The sequence below is a fragment of the Mirounga angustirostris genome, unplaced genomic scaffold (assembly GCF_029215605.1).
Source record: "Mirounga angustirostris isolate CCGP_5_RB_7025 unplaced genomic scaffold, mMirAng1.0.hap1 SCAF_5, whole genome shotgun sequence".
Classification (NCBI taxonomy): Eukaryota; Metazoa; Chordata; class Mammalia; order Carnivora; family Phocidae; genus Mirounga; species Mirounga angustirostris.
The window spans coordinates 119,575,384-119,597,786 of NW_026991713.1; the positions used below are offsets into that span (position 1 = coordinate 119,575,384).

At 36.3% G+C, this 22,403-nt stretch overlaps 1 protein-coding gene across 14 annotated transcripts in view; it reads right to left on the bottom strand.

The window, feature by feature from the left end:
• Positions 1-22,403, bottom strand: part of MLLT10 (MLLT10 histone lysine methyltransferase DOT1L cofactor) — a 218,962-nt gene that overhangs the window by 15,919 nt on the left and 180,640 nt on the right. For 7 of the 14 annotated variants that reach the window (XM_045874303.3, XM_045874307.3, XM_054507341.2 and 4 more), the window contains 3 exons: positions 12,092-12,148; positions 11,548-11,726; positions 834-951 (listed from right to left, as the gene is read on the bottom strand). In XM_045874303.3, coding sequence (XP_045730259.1) covers positions 834-951; positions 11,548-11,726; positions 12,092-12,148 — 354 coding nt within the window. The remainder of the gene's footprint in view (positions 1-833; positions 952-11,547; positions 11,727-12,091; positions 12,149-22,403) is intronic. The other 7 variants (XM_045874311.2, XM_064591990.1, XM_054507342.2 and 4 more) reach the window with 1 other exon arrangement.

Here is a 22,403-nt window from a genome sequence, read left to right on the forward strand (position 1 = left end):
ACATTAAAAATTTAAGTTGACGAAAACAAGTAGGAATATTCTGTACTTAGAAAGGAAAAAATTAATTTCTTCAAAATAATTCTTAGGTAACACCGAGTATCTCTGCTTGAAAAGTAACTTGTATTTCTCCTACAGTCAGTTCCTTCTAAAATCACCCTATCTGGCCTCTTTCAAGATTGTCCTCCCCTTATTCTGAGTCAGGTAACCTCTGACCCTTAAAGGGTAAAGACATGACTGATCCATTCTTGGTGAACTGCTAAACCCATTCCCTTCCCCCAAACAGGCATGACTACTTGGACATGTCAACAAATCCTTAAGGATGGAATGAAACAAAGCAAATCCAGTGGCTCATTAAAACAGTACAAGAGGCAAATGCTACAAAATGTCAACTGGTAAAAATTCACAGGATTACTAAACACTGTAGAAATTCTCTAACAGGATTTTTTTTAACCAAGTTTGTGTAATGCAATTTCATGAATTATGCAAATAAAGGTTTAGGCTATTCACAGAAAAGCCCAGTGTTATGTTACTTTCATTGCACAGAACTGAGAACTGAACACATCAATCACAAAAGTCACAGGAGACATTGTTGCATTCCTGCCTGCTGATGGCTCTGCTTAAACATTTACATTTCAGACAGTAAAAAAAGCACATCACTATTTTGCAGCACAGCGCACTATTTACTTCCAACTGTGCCTCTTTTGGTTAAGGGGGGGGGGGTTGCAGCATAATCCTATATTAACCACACCTTTAGACTTTTCAAATAAAATGAGCCAATGGTGGGGGTGGGGGAATTACATTGGGGGAGAATTTAAAAATTCTTGAAAACTTACCTGTTTGATTGTTTTCAGATTGAACTATAAGAGCTGCCATTGATGAACTTGGATTTAATCTACTGCCATACATATGAGATGGTGCCTGACTAAGAGAAGATCCAGATAGGGTATTTGCCTAAATGAAAAGAATTACAAAGATAAATGAATTATACTTGAAAATATCTTCATGTTTTTCCTCCTAATAGACCTAGCAACTATTTTTTCCAACCTAAAAATATAAGCAAACATTCCTGACTTTCTGAAGAGCAAATTTCATTCTTACTTGTTTTACCATTCCAACATTTCAATTTTTGAAAAGTCACATAATTCCAAATTAAAAAAAAAAAATAAAGACTGGCACAAGGTTATTCTTGCTTTAATTTCAGAATATCTAGTCACTAACAAAAACCCAATGGCATGGTAACCATGTGAACATATGACTAATTATTTAATCTTATTAAACCATTTACAAAATAAGGGCAGGTAGACAACAGATGTCTAACAAATGCTTCAGTCTCTTACATCACAGGCTGGTGAAGGAGGTCGAAAGGTCCAATTTCTACTTTTACTATTTTAACTATACAGAGCTATATTTCCATTGCTTAACTCAGTCATTAGTAAAACCTGCACACTATTCTGTTACTTCCTATTTTGATAGACTTGGAAGCCTGCTGCTTTTTCTGTTTTGTTTTGTTTTTATTTTAAAAGAAAGCAAACAGGCATCACAAGTATGTTTTCTATACAATGCAGAGCTCAACGAATCACAGCTTTGCCCTGACCCCATATAAGGCACTGTCTTTTTGGCAGGAAGCCAGTTCCACTAACTGGAGAGCTGGTCCAAAGTTTGTAATTCATTCATGTTGCTAACCACAATTCTGAAGGCCTCTACTGGGACTTGTGCCAAACAAGCGAAAATGAACCCTTAAACAGATGAAGCTAAGGAGGCTGGCCAAAGTCTTGCGTAATCCAATGTAATAAAAATGCCTTCTTTGATGTGAATACTTTCTCCCACTTTCTAAGAATATTATAACCTTAAAATGTGGCATTTTGAGAGCAAATCTCTTGTACACAAAATACTGTTACTCAAAGAAGGCTATTACTAGCCTGAAATACTTTTCAGATTTAACAGAACCACAAATCTTTAAAGTAGACTTCATATTCTTTTTCATGAGTGAAATCAACTTAAGCTTTATAAAAATGAAATCACTGTACAGTTATATCAGAACAGAATTCTGGAAAATAATTTCCAAGGATTGAAGCACTTCTAATATAAAGAAACTGAGTAACAGCAAAAACAAAAGATGGGGGACACACCAACATGTACAACTGCACACAAGAGACCCAAGACAACACAGTGGTTATAATGAGCAAAATATTACAGAAAATAAACTGTGTTTCTGGAAAGACTCAGACCCTGACATTATATATGGCCTCTAGCCAACTTACTGGGCATGAAAATTGGACTTTACAATTCACAGAAATACTCTGTGATGTAGAATCCTGTCCTTGTTTTTCCGTTGTTTCAAAGGGTATATTTTCTAGCTCATTCTTTCATGTCTAAGTTTAACTGGTCAATTTTTGGTTTCATTTTTCCTCTTCTTAAAAATGTGTACAGAAAGTAAGTTTGTACTATTTGGGGCGCCTGGGTGGCTCAGTTGGTTAAGCAACTGCCTTCAGCTCAGTAGAGTCCCAGGATCAAGTCCCACATCGGGCTCCCTGCTCAGCAGGGAGTCTGCTTCTCCCTCTGACCCTCCCCCTTCTCGTGCTCTCTCTCTCTCATTCTCTAACAAATAAATAAAATCTTTAAAAAAAAAAAAGTAAGTTTGTACTATAAAGTCTTAATGTTTAACAATCCATTAGCCCTCAGTAAAAGGTAAGGCATAATTTTAACCTCAAGATCATACTAGATACCATGTATTTAGTAGTACAGCATACTAAAATACACAATTCATAAATAGAAATATACTTATGATTTTTTTACGTCTCCAGAAGTCAACTACCTGGAAATCTTGGCTACTCGCAAAATAACTTAAGGTAAGAAAAATTACCAAACAGACAAACAGAAAGACCAGATGTTACCAGTCCCATGTGTAAACATCTCAGATACCATACACTTAAAATACCCTTTGCAGAACCAATTTGCTCTTACTCTAGATATAATTCTAAAAAGATCAGCTAATCATATAAAAGATTAGAAGTAGAAAATTAATTAGAGGAATAAAAGTCAGTTCTTGAGACATTTGTTGGCAGCAGAAACCAACAGCTAACAGTATTAAGAAGAGAGAGAAAAATATGAGCCAGAATGAAAGCATGTTCCAGGGTGCTGCTGCGGTGGTGCTCAAAGAACATGGACATCTAAATGCCTTAGCATCTGTATCTCAGCCTTCTGACTCTCCTTTTTCATGCAGTCATCTATAATGGTTGAAACATAACTAATATTGTACCAGTTGGACCACTTTTTTAGTTCCAATTATCAGTTTTATGAGCTGTCTTAGTCTCTTGATAAGAATCAAAAGATCCTACTCCTCAGAAAAACACTTTTTCAGGAAGGGCTCTTTCTGCAAGGGCTTTATATTTATCCTTATTAGCTTCACATTTTTTGATGTAGTCTTCAAATTATCTTAGTTATTCTATCACACATTAGCCCGCCATACTAAAAGATCAAAATGCAAAGCAGTACTGCATAATAACTGATTTGCATAATGACTATCATCAAGAAGCTAAATCATCTTTAGCATAATTCCAAAAAAGGAAAGTATTTATTTTACAAAGGTGCCAGGCAAAAGTAAAATTAGTAATAAAATAAAAACCTAAAATGGGAATATATTCTTCATTATCCTAAATGACCAATTTCCCAAATTCCCTGAATGAGTAAAAATTATCTGGTAGTTTGCTTTTAAAAAATTATTGCATTTATTGAAACCAGAAACTTTGGAAAGAGATGAAAAGTTATTAATTTTATCAGGTAGCATTTTGTGGTGCATTAAAACATCTAAACCACTCTACATTAAAACTCAAGTCATTAATACATTTTAAGTGGTAATATGAGTCAATAAAGAATCCACAAATGTCTGACACTGCTTAGCCAATACTTCTGAAATGATGTTTAGAATGGTTAATGTCAGGAACCCATGATAACTCTGTTACCACCTCAGGGCCAAGAACCCCCCACCAGTTTAGTGAAAAGATTTACAACTACTTAGTAGCAATGAAGAAGGGTAAATGAGAATGGCGTTGGGGGGGTGACTCACTGAGGAAAGCATACACATAATGTCAGACATTTTATAGACTCAAAACTTTCTGTGAACTCTACTACTTTTGCAACTTTTCTATATACATCTATAATTAATTTAAAATAAGAAGTTAAAAGAAAAAATGATTATAGGGGCATCTGGGCAGCTCAGTTGGTCAACCTTCTGACTTTGGCTCAGGTCATGATCTCAGGGTCCTGGGATCGAGCCCTGCGTCAGGCTCCTCCCTCAGCGGGGAGTCTGCTTGTCCCTCTGCCTCTCCCTGCTGTACTCTGTCTCTCAAATAAAAATAAAATCTTTAAAAAAAATGATTATAAAACAAACTGGTTACTTGACTTCATGGTGTCCCATTGAAATCATATCATCTACTCAACATGTGAAAACAGGTGTTAGGTTAGATCAAGATAAAAATATTTAATAAATATTGTAATTCATATTGCCATAATAAACTTCTAATATATATCTTAGACTTTTTTTTCCCTTCTCTAGATTAATAATTGAAAGGAACCACTTCCACTCAAGATGTTATATGACACTTATTCTAATACTTTAGTAAACGCCTAAGAGAAGTATTAATTATTTTACAAGATGGACCCAAAGGCAAGTAGAGTAAGAATAAATTGAATAATTATTCAATTATTGAGGTAAATTTAAGCCACTTTGAAAAAAAAATGTGTTTAAGTGCCTGAGTCCAACAACCCTAAGCAAATTTAGAATAAGTTATTATGCTAAAACATCTAGAAAGATATGCAGCTCTCTACCATGGCAGTATTCAAATTCAAGCAAATCAAGGAAATTTAGTGTTTCCTAAGTAGATTCACAGACCATATAAAAATATTAACAAGATTAAAATGACATTTCAGCTTGAAATTTCCCCTGTTGATAACAGTTCACTCCTATATTCCAAATGTCTGCTTATGACCATAGAGAAGTTTTTAAAAGAACTCTAGTTGTAAAGTAACTCTACCAAATTCCTAGGCACTTGGCCCCTTCTAAAAGAGTTAGTTGTGTAGGAAAAAAGTCAGGCTAATGCCCACTCAGTTATTTGAATATCAGACTTAAAAGTGGATGTTTTCATTTAGGGTTTGTTTTTCTCCCTAATGTCAGTAAAGGCAGAATAATACAGAATAAACAACAAAAATTACGTTTGAGAGAACAGAACCTATAAAAATTTCACCTTCGTAAAGTATCACAGCAATATATCATCTAGAGGTGGATATGAACCTTCATACATTTGTTAAATGCACAATTAACCTGTCAATAAACACTGAAGTCAAACAAGCTCTAAAACACAGTAGAGCTGCTTCTTCAAGCGTTCCAACCCTGCATATGATTTAAAAATACATTCTTCCAGGGGCGCCTGGGTGGCTCAGTCGTTAAGCGTCTGCCTTCGGCTCAGGTCATGATCCCAGGGTCCTGGGATCGAGCCCCGCATGGGGCTCCCTGCTCGGCGGGAAGCCTGCTCTTCCTCTCCCACTCCCCCTGCTTGTGTTCCCTCTCTCGCTGTGTCTCTCTCTGTCAAATAAATAAAATCTTAAAAAAAAAAAAAATACATTCTTCCAAAATCTTGTCAGACTCACTAAACTGAATATTACTTTTAAAATTTTCAGTTTCATATATATTCTTAGAAGAAAAAACTTTTCATCATCACTGTATCTGCCATAAATCAAGCTCTCTCACCTTGGGCAAGGTGCTAACCCCCCCTCTGTCTTCAATTCCCATGAGTAAAAATGGAACTAATAATAGCATCTACCTCATAAGAATACTGCGAGAATTAACTGAGCTAGTATATAGGGCTTATAAAGAGACCTTGCCACATGGTAAGCATTCAAATTTTAGCTTATTTTAAAAATTCTTTCATACACTATTATGACTTCCATATTTTCCATCAACGTCATTAGAGAATATCATTTATCGATTATATTTTGATATTAATACAGCTATATTTCAAAGATTAAAACCTATTTCCTTGAGAAAAACTAGAGAGTATGTCTCATTATGCAATGATATTTTAATCTATGTATTCTATAATAACACAGCAATACTGCAAATATAATGTAGGGATTCAAATATTTTAATGATAATTTATATATTTTTTCAATTTGCAAACACAATTTGACTAGAAAAGTTTCCAGGAAAAATTACAGAACAATGGAAAGTTTCATATATTCTTCAACTCAATTCAAACTTTGCACTATGAAACATATTCTGATAACAGACCCCATTTCTGTGTCAGCTCCCACCAGTAAGGCTTTAATACTCAGCGTGTGATGAGAGATGAAACCAAGTGTGAACAACTTTCAGGTCCCATGAGTAGGCTGACTGTTAAAGCTGTCAGGTTCAATTGCATCATTCCACATTATTCAATGCCCCAAACTGCTCCCTAATTGTTAGGAGCTTAACGTATTCAAAACCATTGTTTAGGCTAATGCTGAAATGCACCACAATTGAGTTTCTATAAAGTAGTGGGAGGGATTAAATTGTTGTTAAACCATCACTGAACACTCATGATTGGACAACAGAACTGTATAGAATAACCAACCAATCCTAAGCAGGTTTCCTAACTGGTTAATACCTAATCAATATATCACCCATCTTTTGTGGAAAAAATTAAGTCCCCTAGGACCAAAGCAGCTATTGAAATAATTTAAGAACTGTAAAGACCTCAGTCAACAGATGAACCTAAAATGGCTAAATTTCATCTATCTATGTTAACATGGAATTATACATTTTAACAGAAAATTTTTTAATACTATTTTTAGTAAGGGAAGTGCTTCTGTACAATTTATCTCACTGGTAAACAGGCTGTTTCTGTAACAGCTGAAACTAAGAGTCCTATAATAATTTTAACATCAGTATAATAACCATTAAATCCAAAGTACTTTATGGTCTACAAAGTACTTATTCTCATTTGAACTTCGTAACATACCGGTCCTCATAGCAGGTAGGACAGGTATTTAAAGTACTCGATTTTACACACACAATAAGTTGACACCCACAAATTGAAAAGATCTGCTCAGTCACACTAGTGAGTAGCAATGCTCCTGGAAAACAAGATTTCTGACTCAAATTTCTGCTATTTGGCATTGTGTCACACAAATGGACACAGTAAAATTCCTAACAGTGTTTTTCAAAGAGATACCTCTTGACACACAGGCACATCACTGGGAAATTCATTTTTATGGTAATGATTAGTAAACCAGAGACCAGACTCCAGAGTCAGACTGCCTTGTTTCGAAACTTAGTTCCACCACTTACTTACTAGACATGTGATGTTACATAGTTACTTAACCTCTTGATCGCCCAATAGTAAGTGACATTACAAACAAAGCACTCATACAAACTTATTTTGCTCAGAATGTTAACATCCTTAAAATTACAAGTCATTATGAAATTATTTAAAACATAAAAGATGAAACTTCTCATTCTGACCAATCAAGTCAGAGATCCTCTGAAGTCAGGTCTATCTGCCTGGGAAACTGAACCATTTTCTCAAATAGAATGGAAGTACAGACATCATCTGAAAGGAAATTGAGGACTACTACATCTAAGACAACGCCCTACACACACACACACACACACACGAAAGTTATCATATTGGAAAATGAAGTAGTCAAAGCTGACTGAAGTAAAAGTCTCCCTACACACACACACACACACACACACACACACACAAAAGTTATCATATTGGAAAATGAAGTAGTCAAAACTGACTGAAGTAAAAGTCTCACAGAAATGTGCAAAACATTAGTCATCAAATTAACTATACATTAAAAATACTTAAACACCTGCAATTACTAATTATCACATAAATAAACCTTGAAAGTTCCTTCATTTAAATTACTTTTAGGGGCGCTGGGTGGCTCAGATGGTTAAATGTCTGCCTTCGGCTCAGGTCATGATCCCAGGGTCCTGGGATGGAACCCTGCATCGGGCTCCCTGCTTGGCGGGGAGCCTGCTTCTCCCTCTCCCTCTATTGTTCCCCCTGCTTGTGCTCTCTCGCTCTATCAAATAAATAAATAAATAAAATCTTTTTTTAAAAAAATAATAAATTACTTTTAAATTTATTTTTTATAATAGTAACAGAGTAAACAAGGAACCAGATTATCTACATGAAGACGGTGCCCAAAAGCAAAACCCAGAATGCAGAAAATAATGTAATACAACCATTTTTCATTACTTTCAGTTTTAAATTCTTCTATTAAGGGAATCATCCTTCAAACAAAAGCACCTGAATTTTCCCAAAAGACAAACAGAATGAATGCAGAACTAGGAGACAGAGTGGAATTGGAAAGGCAAAATAAAAAATTAATGATACATCTACAGAAACTAATTTATACCTCTACTCATGACACAAGGGCAGAGCACATCATTAAAAAAAAAAAAATCACATGGACAGTAGTTCTGTCTTCTAATAATGTTAAGAAACTATTAACTATATTGCTATTATCTGTGAAAGAATAATTATTCTAAAAAAATATATCAAATAAAAGGGTTTAACACTGAAGAACATAAAACTAAGTTATCAAACATTTTTTCAAGGTTTTTTCTAATTAGAGCTGCTAAGCATCAATTTTTTCCCTACAATTTTACAAGTGTCTCCTTTTCCCCCCCATTAAAAGCACAATTCTGTTCTCAGTTTTTAATTTCTATTAAGCTCTTCCTGATCTTACCTCCCTGACCACTTTCCAGGGAACAATTCTTAAGACAGCAAATAAGTCCAACAAGAGGCCTGTCTATCTTACTTAAAAAACCAAGGCCAGAAAGATCAAGAATGACCTCTGGATTTTCATCCTGCTGGCACCAAGCCAGTCACAAAAAACTACTACTTTCAGTAAGTTTTTTGGGGGACAGTGAGGGAGACAAAACATTATTCAAATTTAACATTTCCATTCTCTGATTTATATTTTTTAAATATTTGCTTGCTGGTGTGATGGTTTTCTTAATAACTGTAACAAGATGTCTATAATTACATTTTAAATATTGCTAATTTTAATTAACCCACTTATAGCACTGCTAATCAACTACCTATAAAGAAACCCTAAATAAGAGACTACCATTTGATTATCTAAGCACAATGACTTGTGCAATTTGAAAATAAACAGAGCCTATATGAAAGTTAAACAGAAATAAACTTGTCATTTTGAAGAGAAGATTCAATTACCAAGTACATCACAATTTTAAGAATCCTATCTAAACATTCAATTTATTCTAAATATTTTTGTATCATTTCCCTCGCACATTGCCTAGAAAATTCACATTTTGCACATTCAATACCAATACTATTGTCTCAGGCAGCTAAATTGAAGTAGTTCTGCACTCAGTTCAACTGAGAGGTCAATGTGCCTCAGTTGCCTGGAGACTGATGGTTGCTACAGCAGCACCAGATAAGCCAGGCTAAATAAGCTTCAGCTTGAAGACAGAAAGCATTTACTGCTAGACAGAATCATAGATGCAGTTGTCTCAGCATGCAGCATTTGAGTCTAACTAGATGATCATATTTATAAGAGACCCATCTTACTGAAACATGGAAAGAGGATAAACAGTAAGGATTTTAATTGGACTGAATCCTGGATTACTTGCAACTATGATTTCTTTGTTCTTCAGTTGAGTCATATGTTAAGTGGAATTTTCCCTCTAGCTATAAATTTCTCTTTACCACCACTTCCCCCATCTACCTCCCTAATGCCAACCCCCAAAACCACAAACATCATGAATGAGAAGAAATGAGATTTTTGCTTAATTCAGCCTGGAATTAACCAGAGAGTAATTAAAACAGACTTTTATAAAGAAAGAAAAGAAAAATGCACACTGAAAATGTTCATGTGAGACTTTGTCCAAGGATAGAAAGCTATCAACAGCATATGGCTACATTTAATTAAAAGAGATGAAACTATTTACAAGAACCATTCTCTCATTTATCCTTTCACCCTCTCTAACCCCACACCCCTGGTATGCTGGCTACAAGGCTAGTGAAATGAGCTACAAAAAACTCTCCTAAATTAGTCAAACTCCCCTTATTCAGGCTGAGAGGTTCACCACATAGTTAACTTTCATTTTCAAACGTGATACCACTAATCATGCCATTGGTTTTCCATGCCGAACTGTCTGTTTATTCCAATACCTGACCTAATTATAATGGTGACTGCTTGCCCTGCACCATTACATACTTTAAAAATAACTAATGCTGCACTCTGATGTACAGCTTACAAAAAATACTAAAAAGTGTGTGTATATTCTAAAGGCCTGTACAACAAAAATTATGAACATATAGCATAAAGCATAAATTTACAGCAACTTATAAACAACCTACTTAACTAATTGTTTGTAATTAGACATTTGTCTTTGTTATAAATTTCTCCTGGGGCACCTGAGTGGCTAAGCGTCTGACTCTGGATTTTGGCGCAGGTCATGATCTCATGGGTAGTGAGATCGAGCCCCGCGACAGGCTCCGTGCTCAGTGTGGAGTTTGCCTGTCTCTCTCCCTCCCCCTGCTTGCATGCTCTCTCTCTCTCTCTCAAATAAATAAATGAATGAAATCTTAAATTTCTCCAAACATTAAGAGGCTTATTAATAGAGCTTTGGATAAAACTGAAGTAAAATTATAAAGAATTCTAAACAAATAAAAAATATATACTTAAGGAATTTTAAATTATTACCTTTGGCAAAGTGTGTGTATGTATGTGTGTGTGTTTGCAGCTTTGCCTACTTACTGTTCTATTTGTATAATGCAAGATTACAATTTTTCTGATTTGACTCTTGCTTTGAAAGGATTCCTGAAGACTAGTAACTTTATAGATCTAAAGTAAAGGGAAGGGATAAATGCACAATCACCAACACAGTCACTTATTTACAATATTTATGTACATTCTTTCTCTCCCACTAGGAGGAAAACAATACAGTACTTGTCAATCACTCTTTATCCCATCATTCTCTTATACCAGTTTTTGAAAATTTAGACAGGAGATAATAATATATTATTTCTGTGATTTTTAAAATTATAAAAGGAATGTTTTAAACCACAAAAGTCCAAAATTGGATCATACTTTCTAAGTCCTACTTCTTATTTTTTTTTACTTTTAAAGATTTTATTTTTAAGTGATTTCTATACCCAACTTGAGGCTCAAACCCACAACCCTGAAATAAGGAGTCACATGCTCTACCGACTGAGCCAACCAGTCACCCCACTAAGTCTTACTTTTTAAAAAGAATAAAAGTTCGCACCAAATTACTAGTTTACAAATTAGGACAAAATTAGAAACTCAGAAACTGAAAAAGATCAGTTAATGACAATGTATTCCTTTATCCTCTCTCATGAATATCATGTAAAAATGTCTATTATTTCCACTAATATGTCACAACAAATGGAGATATTTTATAAATTCCCATAGGAAGCCCTATTTGATTTCTTCTCCAATCAAACTCACTTTCAAAATGACAAATCCACCTATAGGTTACTTTATAGCATTGTAATAATTTACCTGAGTTGTAGCAACAGCAGGGGCTGCAGATGATGCCGCTGATGGGGAGAGAGCTCCCACTTGTTGCAAATGCCCAGAAGACTGCTGAGGTAAATGAGAACTGGAGACAGGAGTACTAGATCCTGAGCCAGATACTACATTTGGAAATGATACTGCTACATCATTGCTGTTATAAATACCTGCAAGAAAACAAAATTATTTAAATATTTTATAACTTAGCCGCCAAATTTGTCATAGACACATAAATATTAATCATTAAGTTAGAAGACCCACATTCCTCCTGATCTCTCCCCTTAATGATAAATTTTATTGGCAGTCATAAATAATGTATCAATAACTAAATGACTAAACACTGACTCATCACAAAACACTTGTTTAAAAGAACCTAAGTCATTTTTTGTAACAAAAATGGCTTTGCCAATAGACTAGGATCACATCAAGAAGTGCCTTGTAAAAATAACAGTAAGAGTTTTAGGAATTCCTAAAGGCAAAGAAATATTTCTTAAATGGGAGAATGAAGCAATTAGAGTTGTGTAAAAATCACCTGGTAAGCTTTTCAAAATGCAGATACAACAGCCCCAGAACTGATGATTAAGAAGGTCTGAAATGGGAAGAGACGGTTTCAGAAAGGTCACCCAGGTTACAATACACTACACTTGAGATTCAAAGACCAGTAAGTGGATTCTAGAGATATTCCAAAGGTAAAATGAACAGACTTTATGACTGAATGGGGTGAGTAGGGTAGGGATGGAGGAGGACAGAGGATTAAGAGATGATGACAACATGGACCACTAGGTGGTGGTAACATTCACTACCAGGAACTCAGGAAAAGAGAATGGAAGGCTTGAAAGTATTTTCAGAGGCACCATGGAGTTACAAGCCAGAAAGAAAGGGAGAAAAGAGTGAAATAATTCACACTGAAAAGTGGATGGGAAGAGGAAGGACAGAGATGATGAATAAAAGTTAAGAGGAAAGAGGAGTAACCAAAAAAAAAAAAAAAAAAGTATGTGGGTTGGTTGGTTGTTTTTTGTAAAGATGGGAGATCACACTCATATGCTCCACAGAGGAGAAGCTCTTTGAGGATAAAAGTGAGAGATGGGAAGATCTATAGACCAGCAGGGTTCTCAATCAGGGATGATCCTGCTCCACAGAGACATGTGACAATTGTCTGAAGACATTTTTAGTCATCAAAACTAGGGGGCACTACTGACATACAGCAGTAGAAACCTGGGATGATGTTAAACATCTTAAAACGCACATGACAGCTCCTCACAACTAAGAATTATCTGGCTCACAGTGTCAGTAGTGTGGAGGCTGAGAAATCTTGATATAAACCAAGGCTCCTCAGAGGGTGGGAGACAATAAGATCCTAAGAACCCGACACTAACAAGAGGAAAGCAAGAAAAAAATGAACCTAAGTGGGTTTCAATAAAAAAATATATCAAAAAATTTTGAGAAACCATAACCCTTGAAGGCAACAATTATTTACATTAATAGTACAATTTACTTTGTTCTAAATAACATAAATGTTATTGATTCATAATAAATAAAATCACCCATAATCTTCAAACAAGGAAATAAAGGAATTGGGACATTTTTAAAGGCCTTATAACTATAATTGAGGGTCCTAAGATCCTTTTTATATCTACAATTTCTCCAGAAAAAAAGATAATTTATTCTTGAATTCAACAAATGCATCCATTTCGCAAACATCTGAGAACTCACTGTTTGCCAGATATTATTCTAAGCCTTGGAGATACAAAGCCATTCAAGATATGTGGTCTCTGCCTTCAAGAAGCTTAGTGGAAAAAAGAGACTATTACAAAAGACTGTGAAGAGTGCTATGATAGAGACATCCTTAGGGGCTCCGAGCACATAAAAAGGGGTACCTAACCCAGACCTGGGGTGAGAGGATGAGGGTCAAAAAAACTTACTGGAAGAGATGGATGCCTTTAAAGCTAATTTCTAAAGGAGCTGTAGAACTGAGGTGAAGGGGGGTTTGAGGAAGAAATATAACAACACGTAAGTACCATCTGTAGCTTACACAAGAAAGGAGGCTAAAAAATAAGCAGGAATCAGATCAAGAACATTGAAAGCCAAAACATTAAAAATTTAGAGACAACAGGAAAACACTGAAAGTTTGTAAACAGAAGCTTGGTGTGATCAGACTGATGTTTAAGCAAGACAAGGCTGAGACTAAATTGGGGAGGGGCTTTATTAGAGACTGAGAAAGCTGTTGAAGGGTTGCTACAATATTACTGATGAGCAAAAACAGAGATTAAACTAAAGTAATAGTAGTCAAGGGATATTCTAAAAGCAAAGTTCATAGGACTGGTAACTAATAGAACCTGAAGAATAAATAAGAAAGAAGAGTCAAGGATGACTCTTAAGTACCAGTAAGTGGGTGTGGTGATACCACCCACCGAAGCAGGAGTAGCACCTGGGAGCATCTAGTATTTGGTTACTATATATAGTATAGTTACTATACTGGCCCCTGTAAATACATGTGCTAGCGTAATAGGCCAATGAGTAAACATTACTCCCATTTCACACAAGAGCAAACAGAAGTTTAAAGAACTAATTTGCTTAGTGACCTAGTAGATGGTGGAATCAGGATTCATAATCACAGCTACTGAAACCACTTCCTAACACAAGTCTGAAGTTCAGGTTAATCATCATGGCCTTTGAGATGCCTGTGGAACACAGAACTCCTATATAGTCTAGAACAGAACATGATCAGCCTGAAGCTCAGCAGAAAACTCAGGTGTGGAGCTACAAATCCAGGAGTCAGAAGAATAATAAAGTTAGTGTACATAAACATGAAAACTCAAAAAGGCTTTCTGTTGGCCTGCCCTGTGTTTAAAATCTTAAATTAGTTCATATTTCGAAACACTGAAACTTCACATTTTTAAAAAAGTTAATTTAGAAATATTTTTTAAAGATTTATTTCTTTGAGAGAGAGAGCTCACGTGTGCAAGAGCTGGGGGAGCAGAAAGAGAGAGAGAGAATCTCAAGCAGACTCCCTGCTGAGCGCGCTGAGTGGGGAGCCCAATGTGGGGCTCAATCTCATGACCCTGAGATCAAGAGTCGGACAGTTAACTGACTGAGCCACCCAGGTGCCCCAAAACTTCACATTTAAAAGTGAATTCTAGGGGCGCCTGGGTGGCTCAGTCGGTTAAGCGTCTGCCTTCGGCTCAGGTCATAATTCCAGGGTCCTGGGATTGAGCCCCACGTTGGGCTTCCTGCTCAGCGGGAGCCTGCTTCTCCCTCTCCTCCCTATGTGTGCTCTTTCTCACTATCTCTGTCACTAGCTGTCTCTCTCAAATAAACAAATAAAATCTAAAAAAAAAAAAAAAAAAAAAATTTGTCCTGAAAAACAGAAGCTCTGTCAATACTGAATACTATATTCTGAAATAGCAACAATATGCTGGAGCTTTGGCCACGACACAGATTCTTTAATCCCCCAGAGTCCTGTCTTTCCTTATTCTTCACCTCTTCTCTCATTTATGTTACCTATCTGGCCCCTGTAAATATGTGATTTACAACTCCTGATGCAGAAGCTAGTCAAAGCCAAGAAATGGTAAAATAAGATCACCTAGGGAAAGTTTTCAGCATGATCAAGAGGATCAAAGACAGAATCCTACAGAATGTTACCACTTAAAAGACAAAGACCACAAAGAACAAAATAAGAAAACTTAAGAGTATCTCAGAAACTAACACTTAGAGAATTTCAAAAGAACAGGTCAAATAATTCCATTGGTCATTTAAGGTCAGGCCACAAAAGGGAAGTCACTAAATGAGACAACGAATCTTGGCAAGATGAACTCATTTAAGAAGTTTGGCTGAGAAGGACAGAAAAGAGACAGCATGTAAATGAAGCAAGTATTTATAAACCTTATATTCCAAATAATGGACATATACCTGAGAAAAATAAATTTTTTAAAAAGTTCATTACCTCATATTTCATTCAAGAAATATTTATTGAGGTTCTTATAAAAAAAAAAGGCACTGAAGATAACGAAGAAGGGAATTCTGCCTTCAAAGTCTCACAGCAGAGCTAATAAGTATTCATAAGCTACTATGATACAGGAGGGAAATACTGGTAAGGACATGTGACATGAAGGACAACTGAAGTTCAGAGGAAGAGACTGGGGTGGAGGAGTTCCAGAGAGCAACCCTTGAACCCAGCTTTTGCAGCAAAGTACCTTAAAAGGTAGAATAATCTAATAATCTAATTTTTTGATGGTGGAGAGCATACATGGAATCTCCAACTCTTAAAACTAAAAGTTACCTGGAAACAGCATGCTTGGGGTTGGATGGAACCAGCACAAGTTTTTGACTTAGACAAAAATCCTGGCTCTCCCAACTATGTGATGTTAATCAAATCACTTAAGCTTTCTGAGCCTCCATATTGTTCTTCTCTATAAAAGCAAGTAATAGCTACCTTAAAGGCTTTTATTTGAGAACATCCATGTAAAGGCTCTACCAGTGCCTAATACACAGTAAATTTCCATAATGGCAGCCATTGCTACTTCAGAGTTATTGCTCTAATTAAAATTTTATCTTTAAGTCAGGAATGTACAGTATTATGATTATCAGGTCCTCTAATGTCACTAATACTCTTTCAAAACTGAAAATACCATTGCCACATGTAATAATATATATACGTGTAACACTGAAAAGCAAAAACTGTGGTGAATGAGGACGCCCGATGTCTAAACTGAAATCTGTTTTTATATTGCATTTGAGCGTAAACAGGAAACTACACAGCAAAATGTGCAATGTGGTGATCATACTCTGAAACTGTGTCTGGAACTCAGGTTATTACTATAAATAGAACAAATAAAAGTTTCTTTTCCTATCAAGGCAGGGCAGTATAAATATCTAAATCTTTTTTGAAGATGACAATCATTGACTCTCCTAAATTCCCTCATACTTCAGGGTATGATTGGTGCAGCATGAAAAAATAGTTTAGTAAGATCTCTAGATCTTTATTTAAAAGGTAAATAATCCTCCTTAGATTGTTCTGTACCTGCTTTCTATTTAACTCACTCTATTTCCATCTTCCACAAGTTATATGTTACCTTAATCCAAATCAAGGTGCCATTCATTGAATTAAATAGAACTGAATCCTGCAATGCATAAACTCTAAGAAAATACCTGAAATTCATCTGTTCAGGACAGAGGGTAGAAACAAAGATATAGAATGATACAGAGGGTAGCAATGATGTATGGATTCATCCATCCATCCAGTATTTACTGTGTGTTTACTAGAAGATAGGCAATATGCTAGGAGCAAGGAATAAAAGTGGGGAACAAGACAGACAACATCTCTGCTCTCCAAGAATTTACAAGTTAATTAGGGAGGCAAACATTTAAAACAAACATAACTATAAATTGTGACAAATGCTATGATCAAAGACAAAGAGTACCATAAGTGACAAATCAGGAAGCAGAAAATATCTGTTTGGGGGGGAAAAAAAATTGATACTTAAGCCAAGACCTAAAGTTTAGACAGGAAGGTGTTAAGTGAAAAGAGTAAAGTAGAAAAGCTTGTTCAAAAAACAATGAAAATAGTAAAGAAAAATAGGTAATATGGGTAAAGCATAGTGGAGAGAGTGGTAGAACCAACTGGAAAAGGGAAGGAACAGATCTCACAGGACCCTGCAAGCCATGGAGAGGTGTTTAAAATTTATACTAAGATCAATGGGAAGACACCAAAGGCAAATACAGCATGACAGTTTTTTAGAAGGTCATCCCTCTAACTGCTATGTCGTAAATGAATTGAAAAGAGGAAGAATGGAAACACGAAGGTCATTTAGAAGGCCATTCCACAATCTAGGTGAAAGATTATGTCCCTCAAGACTAAGGCTGTAGTGTTATGGACAAGCTTGGAGAAAGACGGATCTGAAGTGCATCTAGAAGTCAGATGAACCCAACTTGATGATAAGCTACATTTGGTAGATAAAGAAAATATTATGAATGAATTGCGTAGTGATTAGAAGTGCCATTTACTGAGGTGGTGAAAACTGGAACAGAAAGAGTGCATTTTTGCTTGTAAAAGAGAAAAATGTTGGTCTAGGACTAAGTCCTGAAGACCCCCAACATGGGTTAGTGTGGATGAAGAACCTGCAAAGAAAACTGAGATCAGTGAGGTAAGAAGAAAACCAGTGCAGTGTCAATGAAGCAGAGAAAAGAATCTAAAGAAAGACAGGGCATATCAACTGCATCAAATGATGCTGAAAGCCTAGTTAAGACACAATGAAAATGCCCACTGGATTTGGAAACATACTGTCTACCACATATTAAGCATTTGATAAATAGTAACTATATTATAAAATATAAAGGAGGAATATCTATTAATGTTAAAAGAAGTAAATAGAATAATATATACAACAGATTCCATTGTTAATGTTGCCTTAATTTCCTTCTCCTTTGGTGACTAATAAGTAACAGGATTATTTTGGCCTTCCCTTTCTAGATTGTCCAATATATCTCTATATGATTAACACATTCATTATTCTGAGAGGGTAAATAAAATTTAGAAAAAGTTAGAGCTTTCTCTCCTAAGACTCTTGGCCATCTTGATGGAATATAGGTGTTTCTAAATCTCTTTAGGCAAGCATTAAAACCATTTCTTAGGCTGCTCTATTTTTACATAGATATGAATAATTCTGTATTATTTCTTTTGACTCTACCTATAAAAATAATACATGCTAATTATTAAAAATCTTAAATAGATGGAAAAGAAGGGGAAAAAATCACCCACAAACACTGCTGACATTTTTATGTATCCTCAAACTTCTTGGTATATAGTTTATGGTTTTGTTTAGCTTTATACAGCTGCCTATATATTAAAAATTTTTAATCCTTTTATACTTAACATGTTTTCCTATTTCATTATAAAATCTTCAAAAATGTTTTTTAATGTTATTTTGACATAATCAATTGAATATTGCATAGTTGACTCTGGTTTACAATATTCTACAAATATTTATGCCTAATACACCCAGACAAAATATTAGATGAAGATACTACAAAAAAGAAAATAGGTATCATCCTTGCATTTATGGTTCTTAAAGTGGTTCTTAAAGTGAAGGATCCAGACATTAAATAATCAGACAAATACTATGCTATGATGAAAAAACAGAATGTGCTGAATATAAGGAGTAGCTTAATTAAGATTAGCAGAATAGGCCTCTGTAAAGAAGTAACACATAAACTAAAAGGAAGAGAGACCCATTTCTGTAAAACGGCCCAGAATTCTTTCCCATTTTGTGTCCAAATAACATCCCATTTTCTATCAGGGAAATACCCCTCTCCTCCATTACATACACTCTCAGCCCAGGGATAAACATGTGACCCAAGCTGAAATGGTCTCTCCTGGGAATTTAAATCTTGAAGACATACACACAAGGGCAGAAAATGGTCAGAACCTGTTAGTCTAATGGTAGTAATATTAGGATTCTATTAATTCTTGTTTACCTAGCCCTTGAATCTACCCTATTTCTCTCCTCTCAGAGGTCTGGGGTGGGATTTTTCCTTTAGTTCTCTAAAATAACTGAACATATCCAATAAATTCCTTTTTTGCTTAAATTTGACAGAATCTACTTCTGTGGCTTACGTACAATGAACCCTAACTGATATAGCCAATGCAGTATAATAAGCAAAGAAATAAAATGCTTAAGATGAAGCCAGAAGTCAGCCCAAGAGCCAGCTCATGGAGAACCTGGTAGGTAATAAAGATAAAGGACTTGTGAATTTCATCCTAATGGAATGCCATTAAAGTGTTTTAACCAAGACAGTGGCATGATCAGAACTGTATTTTTAAAAGATCATTTTGGATACAATGTAAACAATGCCCTGAAAGACAATGGTAGAGTGGAATCAGGGAGATTATTTAAGTAGCTACTGCAATAGTTTGGACAAAAGATTTTAAGTATTTAAATTTGGTGAGAATTTTGGAGTGAGAAAAGGAGAGGCTTGGGACTGAGCCCCAAGCAATTTCAACACTAAATTAGGATAAAGGAGAAACCAAAAGAAAATTAGTAAGAAATGGTCAAAACAACAGGACAACCAAGTATAATGTTAGAGGAGAAGAGGTAAGAAGGAGGACAGGAAAGGACAAGACAGGACGGGACTTGAAAGGAAGGGACAGGGAAAGGAAAGGAGTTTCCAGTAGCTGGAAGCCCTCAACAAAAACAAATATGCTAAGACATCATCTAGGATAACGACTGAAAAATATCTACTAGATCTGGCAATGTGAAAACTATTTCTGACCTGAGTACAGCAGTGGTTGCAGAGCCAGTATAAAGTGGTTTGAAAAATAAATCAATGGGAGAATTTCTTTTTCTGGCAATGAGGCCAACCAGGCAACCTAAAAACCTCCCTAATTAAAATGACCTAAAAATGAATAGTTGAGCCCATAAGAGAACAGTAAGGGAAATCCTTCGGAATATACAGGAAAAGGCTTTAACAGGTTGCCCTAGGGGCGCCTGGGTGGCTCAGTCATTAAGCATCTGCCTTAGGCTCAGGTCATGATCCCAGGGTCCTGGATCGAGCCCCCACATCGGGCTCTCTGCTGGGCAGGAAGCCTGCTTCTCCCTTTCCCACTTCCCCTACTTGTGTTCCCTCTCTCGCTGTGTCTCTGTCAAATAAATAAATAAAATCTTTTAAAAAAACAAAAACAAAAAACGGGTTGCCCTAGAGGAACCAACCTGTGTCAGTAACCTAGGAGCTTTGGCTCTAATGTCCACAAGGAAAAGAGAGGACACCTTGAGCCTCCAATAGATGAAAAATTAAAACTGGTAAGACCTTGTTTATATAGACTTTCCAAGAGCTACATTTTTGGGAAAAGACAGACCAGCCCTTGGCCCTGCACCCCCCACCAAAACCCTACAAAACACAGAACATAAAAAACACAACATAGGGAAAGGACAAGGAAGTCTGTCCAATTAGATTTGAGCTCTGGATAGGGGATGAAAAGCCTGCCCTTAGAATTTATAAGCCACACAGTAGGTTAAGTGGCTGACTCTCGATTTCAGCTCAGGTCATGATCTCATGGTCCTGGGATCAAGCCCCGCCTCAGGATCTGAACTCAGCGGGGAGTCTGCTTGAAGATTCTCTCTCCTTCTCCCTCTGCCCCTCCCCCCCTCTAAAAAAAATAAAATACATCTTTGGGCGCCTGGGTGGCTCAGTCATTAAGCATCTGCCTTCCGCTCAGGTCATGATCCCAGGGTCTTGGGATCGAGCCCCACATCGGGCTCCCTGCTTGGCAGGAAGCCTGCTTCTCCTTCTCCCACTCCCCCTGCTTGTGTTCCTGCTGTCGCTATCTCTCTGTGAAATAAATAAATAAAATCTTTAAAAAAAAAAAAAAAAAAGAGAATTTATAAGCCACAGCCTTGCCTTCAAATAGGTTTTGAGTTTGAATTTACATATGTGCCTGGTCTGATAAATCCCAAGAAGGGATATATCCTTAACCCAGGCTATAAAATGAGTTCACAATCCAAAATTGGAAAACACAGAAGAAAACGATCCCCTTCATCACAAATTAGCAGACACAAACATTATTTCCCAGAACCTTAGAAAATAGAGCAAATAAAGATTATGAGATAAATGTTTTAAATGATTAAGAACCTAAGCAGAGGAATCAAAAGTGTAAGAAAGAAACAACAGTCTATATAAAAAAGAGGAACCTAGCATATCCTGCTGTGGTAGACAGAATTCTAGTGATGTCCACCCTCCAAACCCAAGGTTCCCTTCCCCTGATTATTCAAATACTAATCAAGGTACTACTGTGAAAAACTTGGCAGACTGAATTAAGGTACTGATTAGCTGACCTTAAAATAGGTGGAATATCTTGGATTATGTAGGTAGGCCCAGTGTAATCACATGAACCCATAAAAACAGAAGACGAAGGGCAAGAGTCAGTGAGAGATGTAACAGATGAGAAAACAAGGGAGATCCAACAGAAGGGGAAGTCAGAGAGACTCTTAAGTGTTCAAAGGATTCAACTCACCCTTGCTACCTCTATGGCGTAGGGACATGTGAAAGGATGGGATAGAAGCCTCAAGGAGCTAAGGGAGGCCCTCAGCTGTCAGCCAGAAAGAAAATGATGACCTCAGTCCTGCAACTGCAAGGAACAACCTGAGTTCTGCCAACAACCTAAAAGAGCTTGGAAGTGAATTAATCCCAGAGTCTCCTAAGAGCCCAGGGAGCCAACACCTTGGTTTTAGCCTTGTGAGACTTTAAGCAGAGAAACCAGTTAACCCAACCAGACTTCTGACTGTGTGCTAATAAATTTGAGTGCTTTTAAGTTGCTAATTTTGTGTTAATTTGTTATGGCAGCAATAGAAAACTAATATACTTGTAATGCCAGAAAAACAGGAAGTGTTCAAAGAATAATGGGGATATGTCAAAAGGACACAGTGTGCCAGCTTAAAGGGGCTCCTACTAGCTAACCTGTGAACAACACAAGCATCACAATAAATAGATCATAACCCACACAAATCTGTAAGTCCATAATGATAGAAACTGAAAGTCTCATGAGGAATGGGATATTTATATAGTCTCACAGTTAATTCCACAATACACATACTAATTATAAAGGGGAAAAGAAAACTTCTTTTAGAAAGGCCTGATCCCAAGGTCCTGGGATTGAGCACCACACCGGGCTCCCTGCTCAGCGGGAGGCCTGCTTCTCCCTCTCCCACTCCCCCTGCTCGTGTTCCCTCTCTCACTGTGTCTCTGTCAAATAAATAAATAAAATCTTAAAAAAAAACAAAAACAAAATTGAAAAACACGTTCACTAAAAATCTTTACTCATTAGGCAGGGAAAATGATAAATTAATATGGAG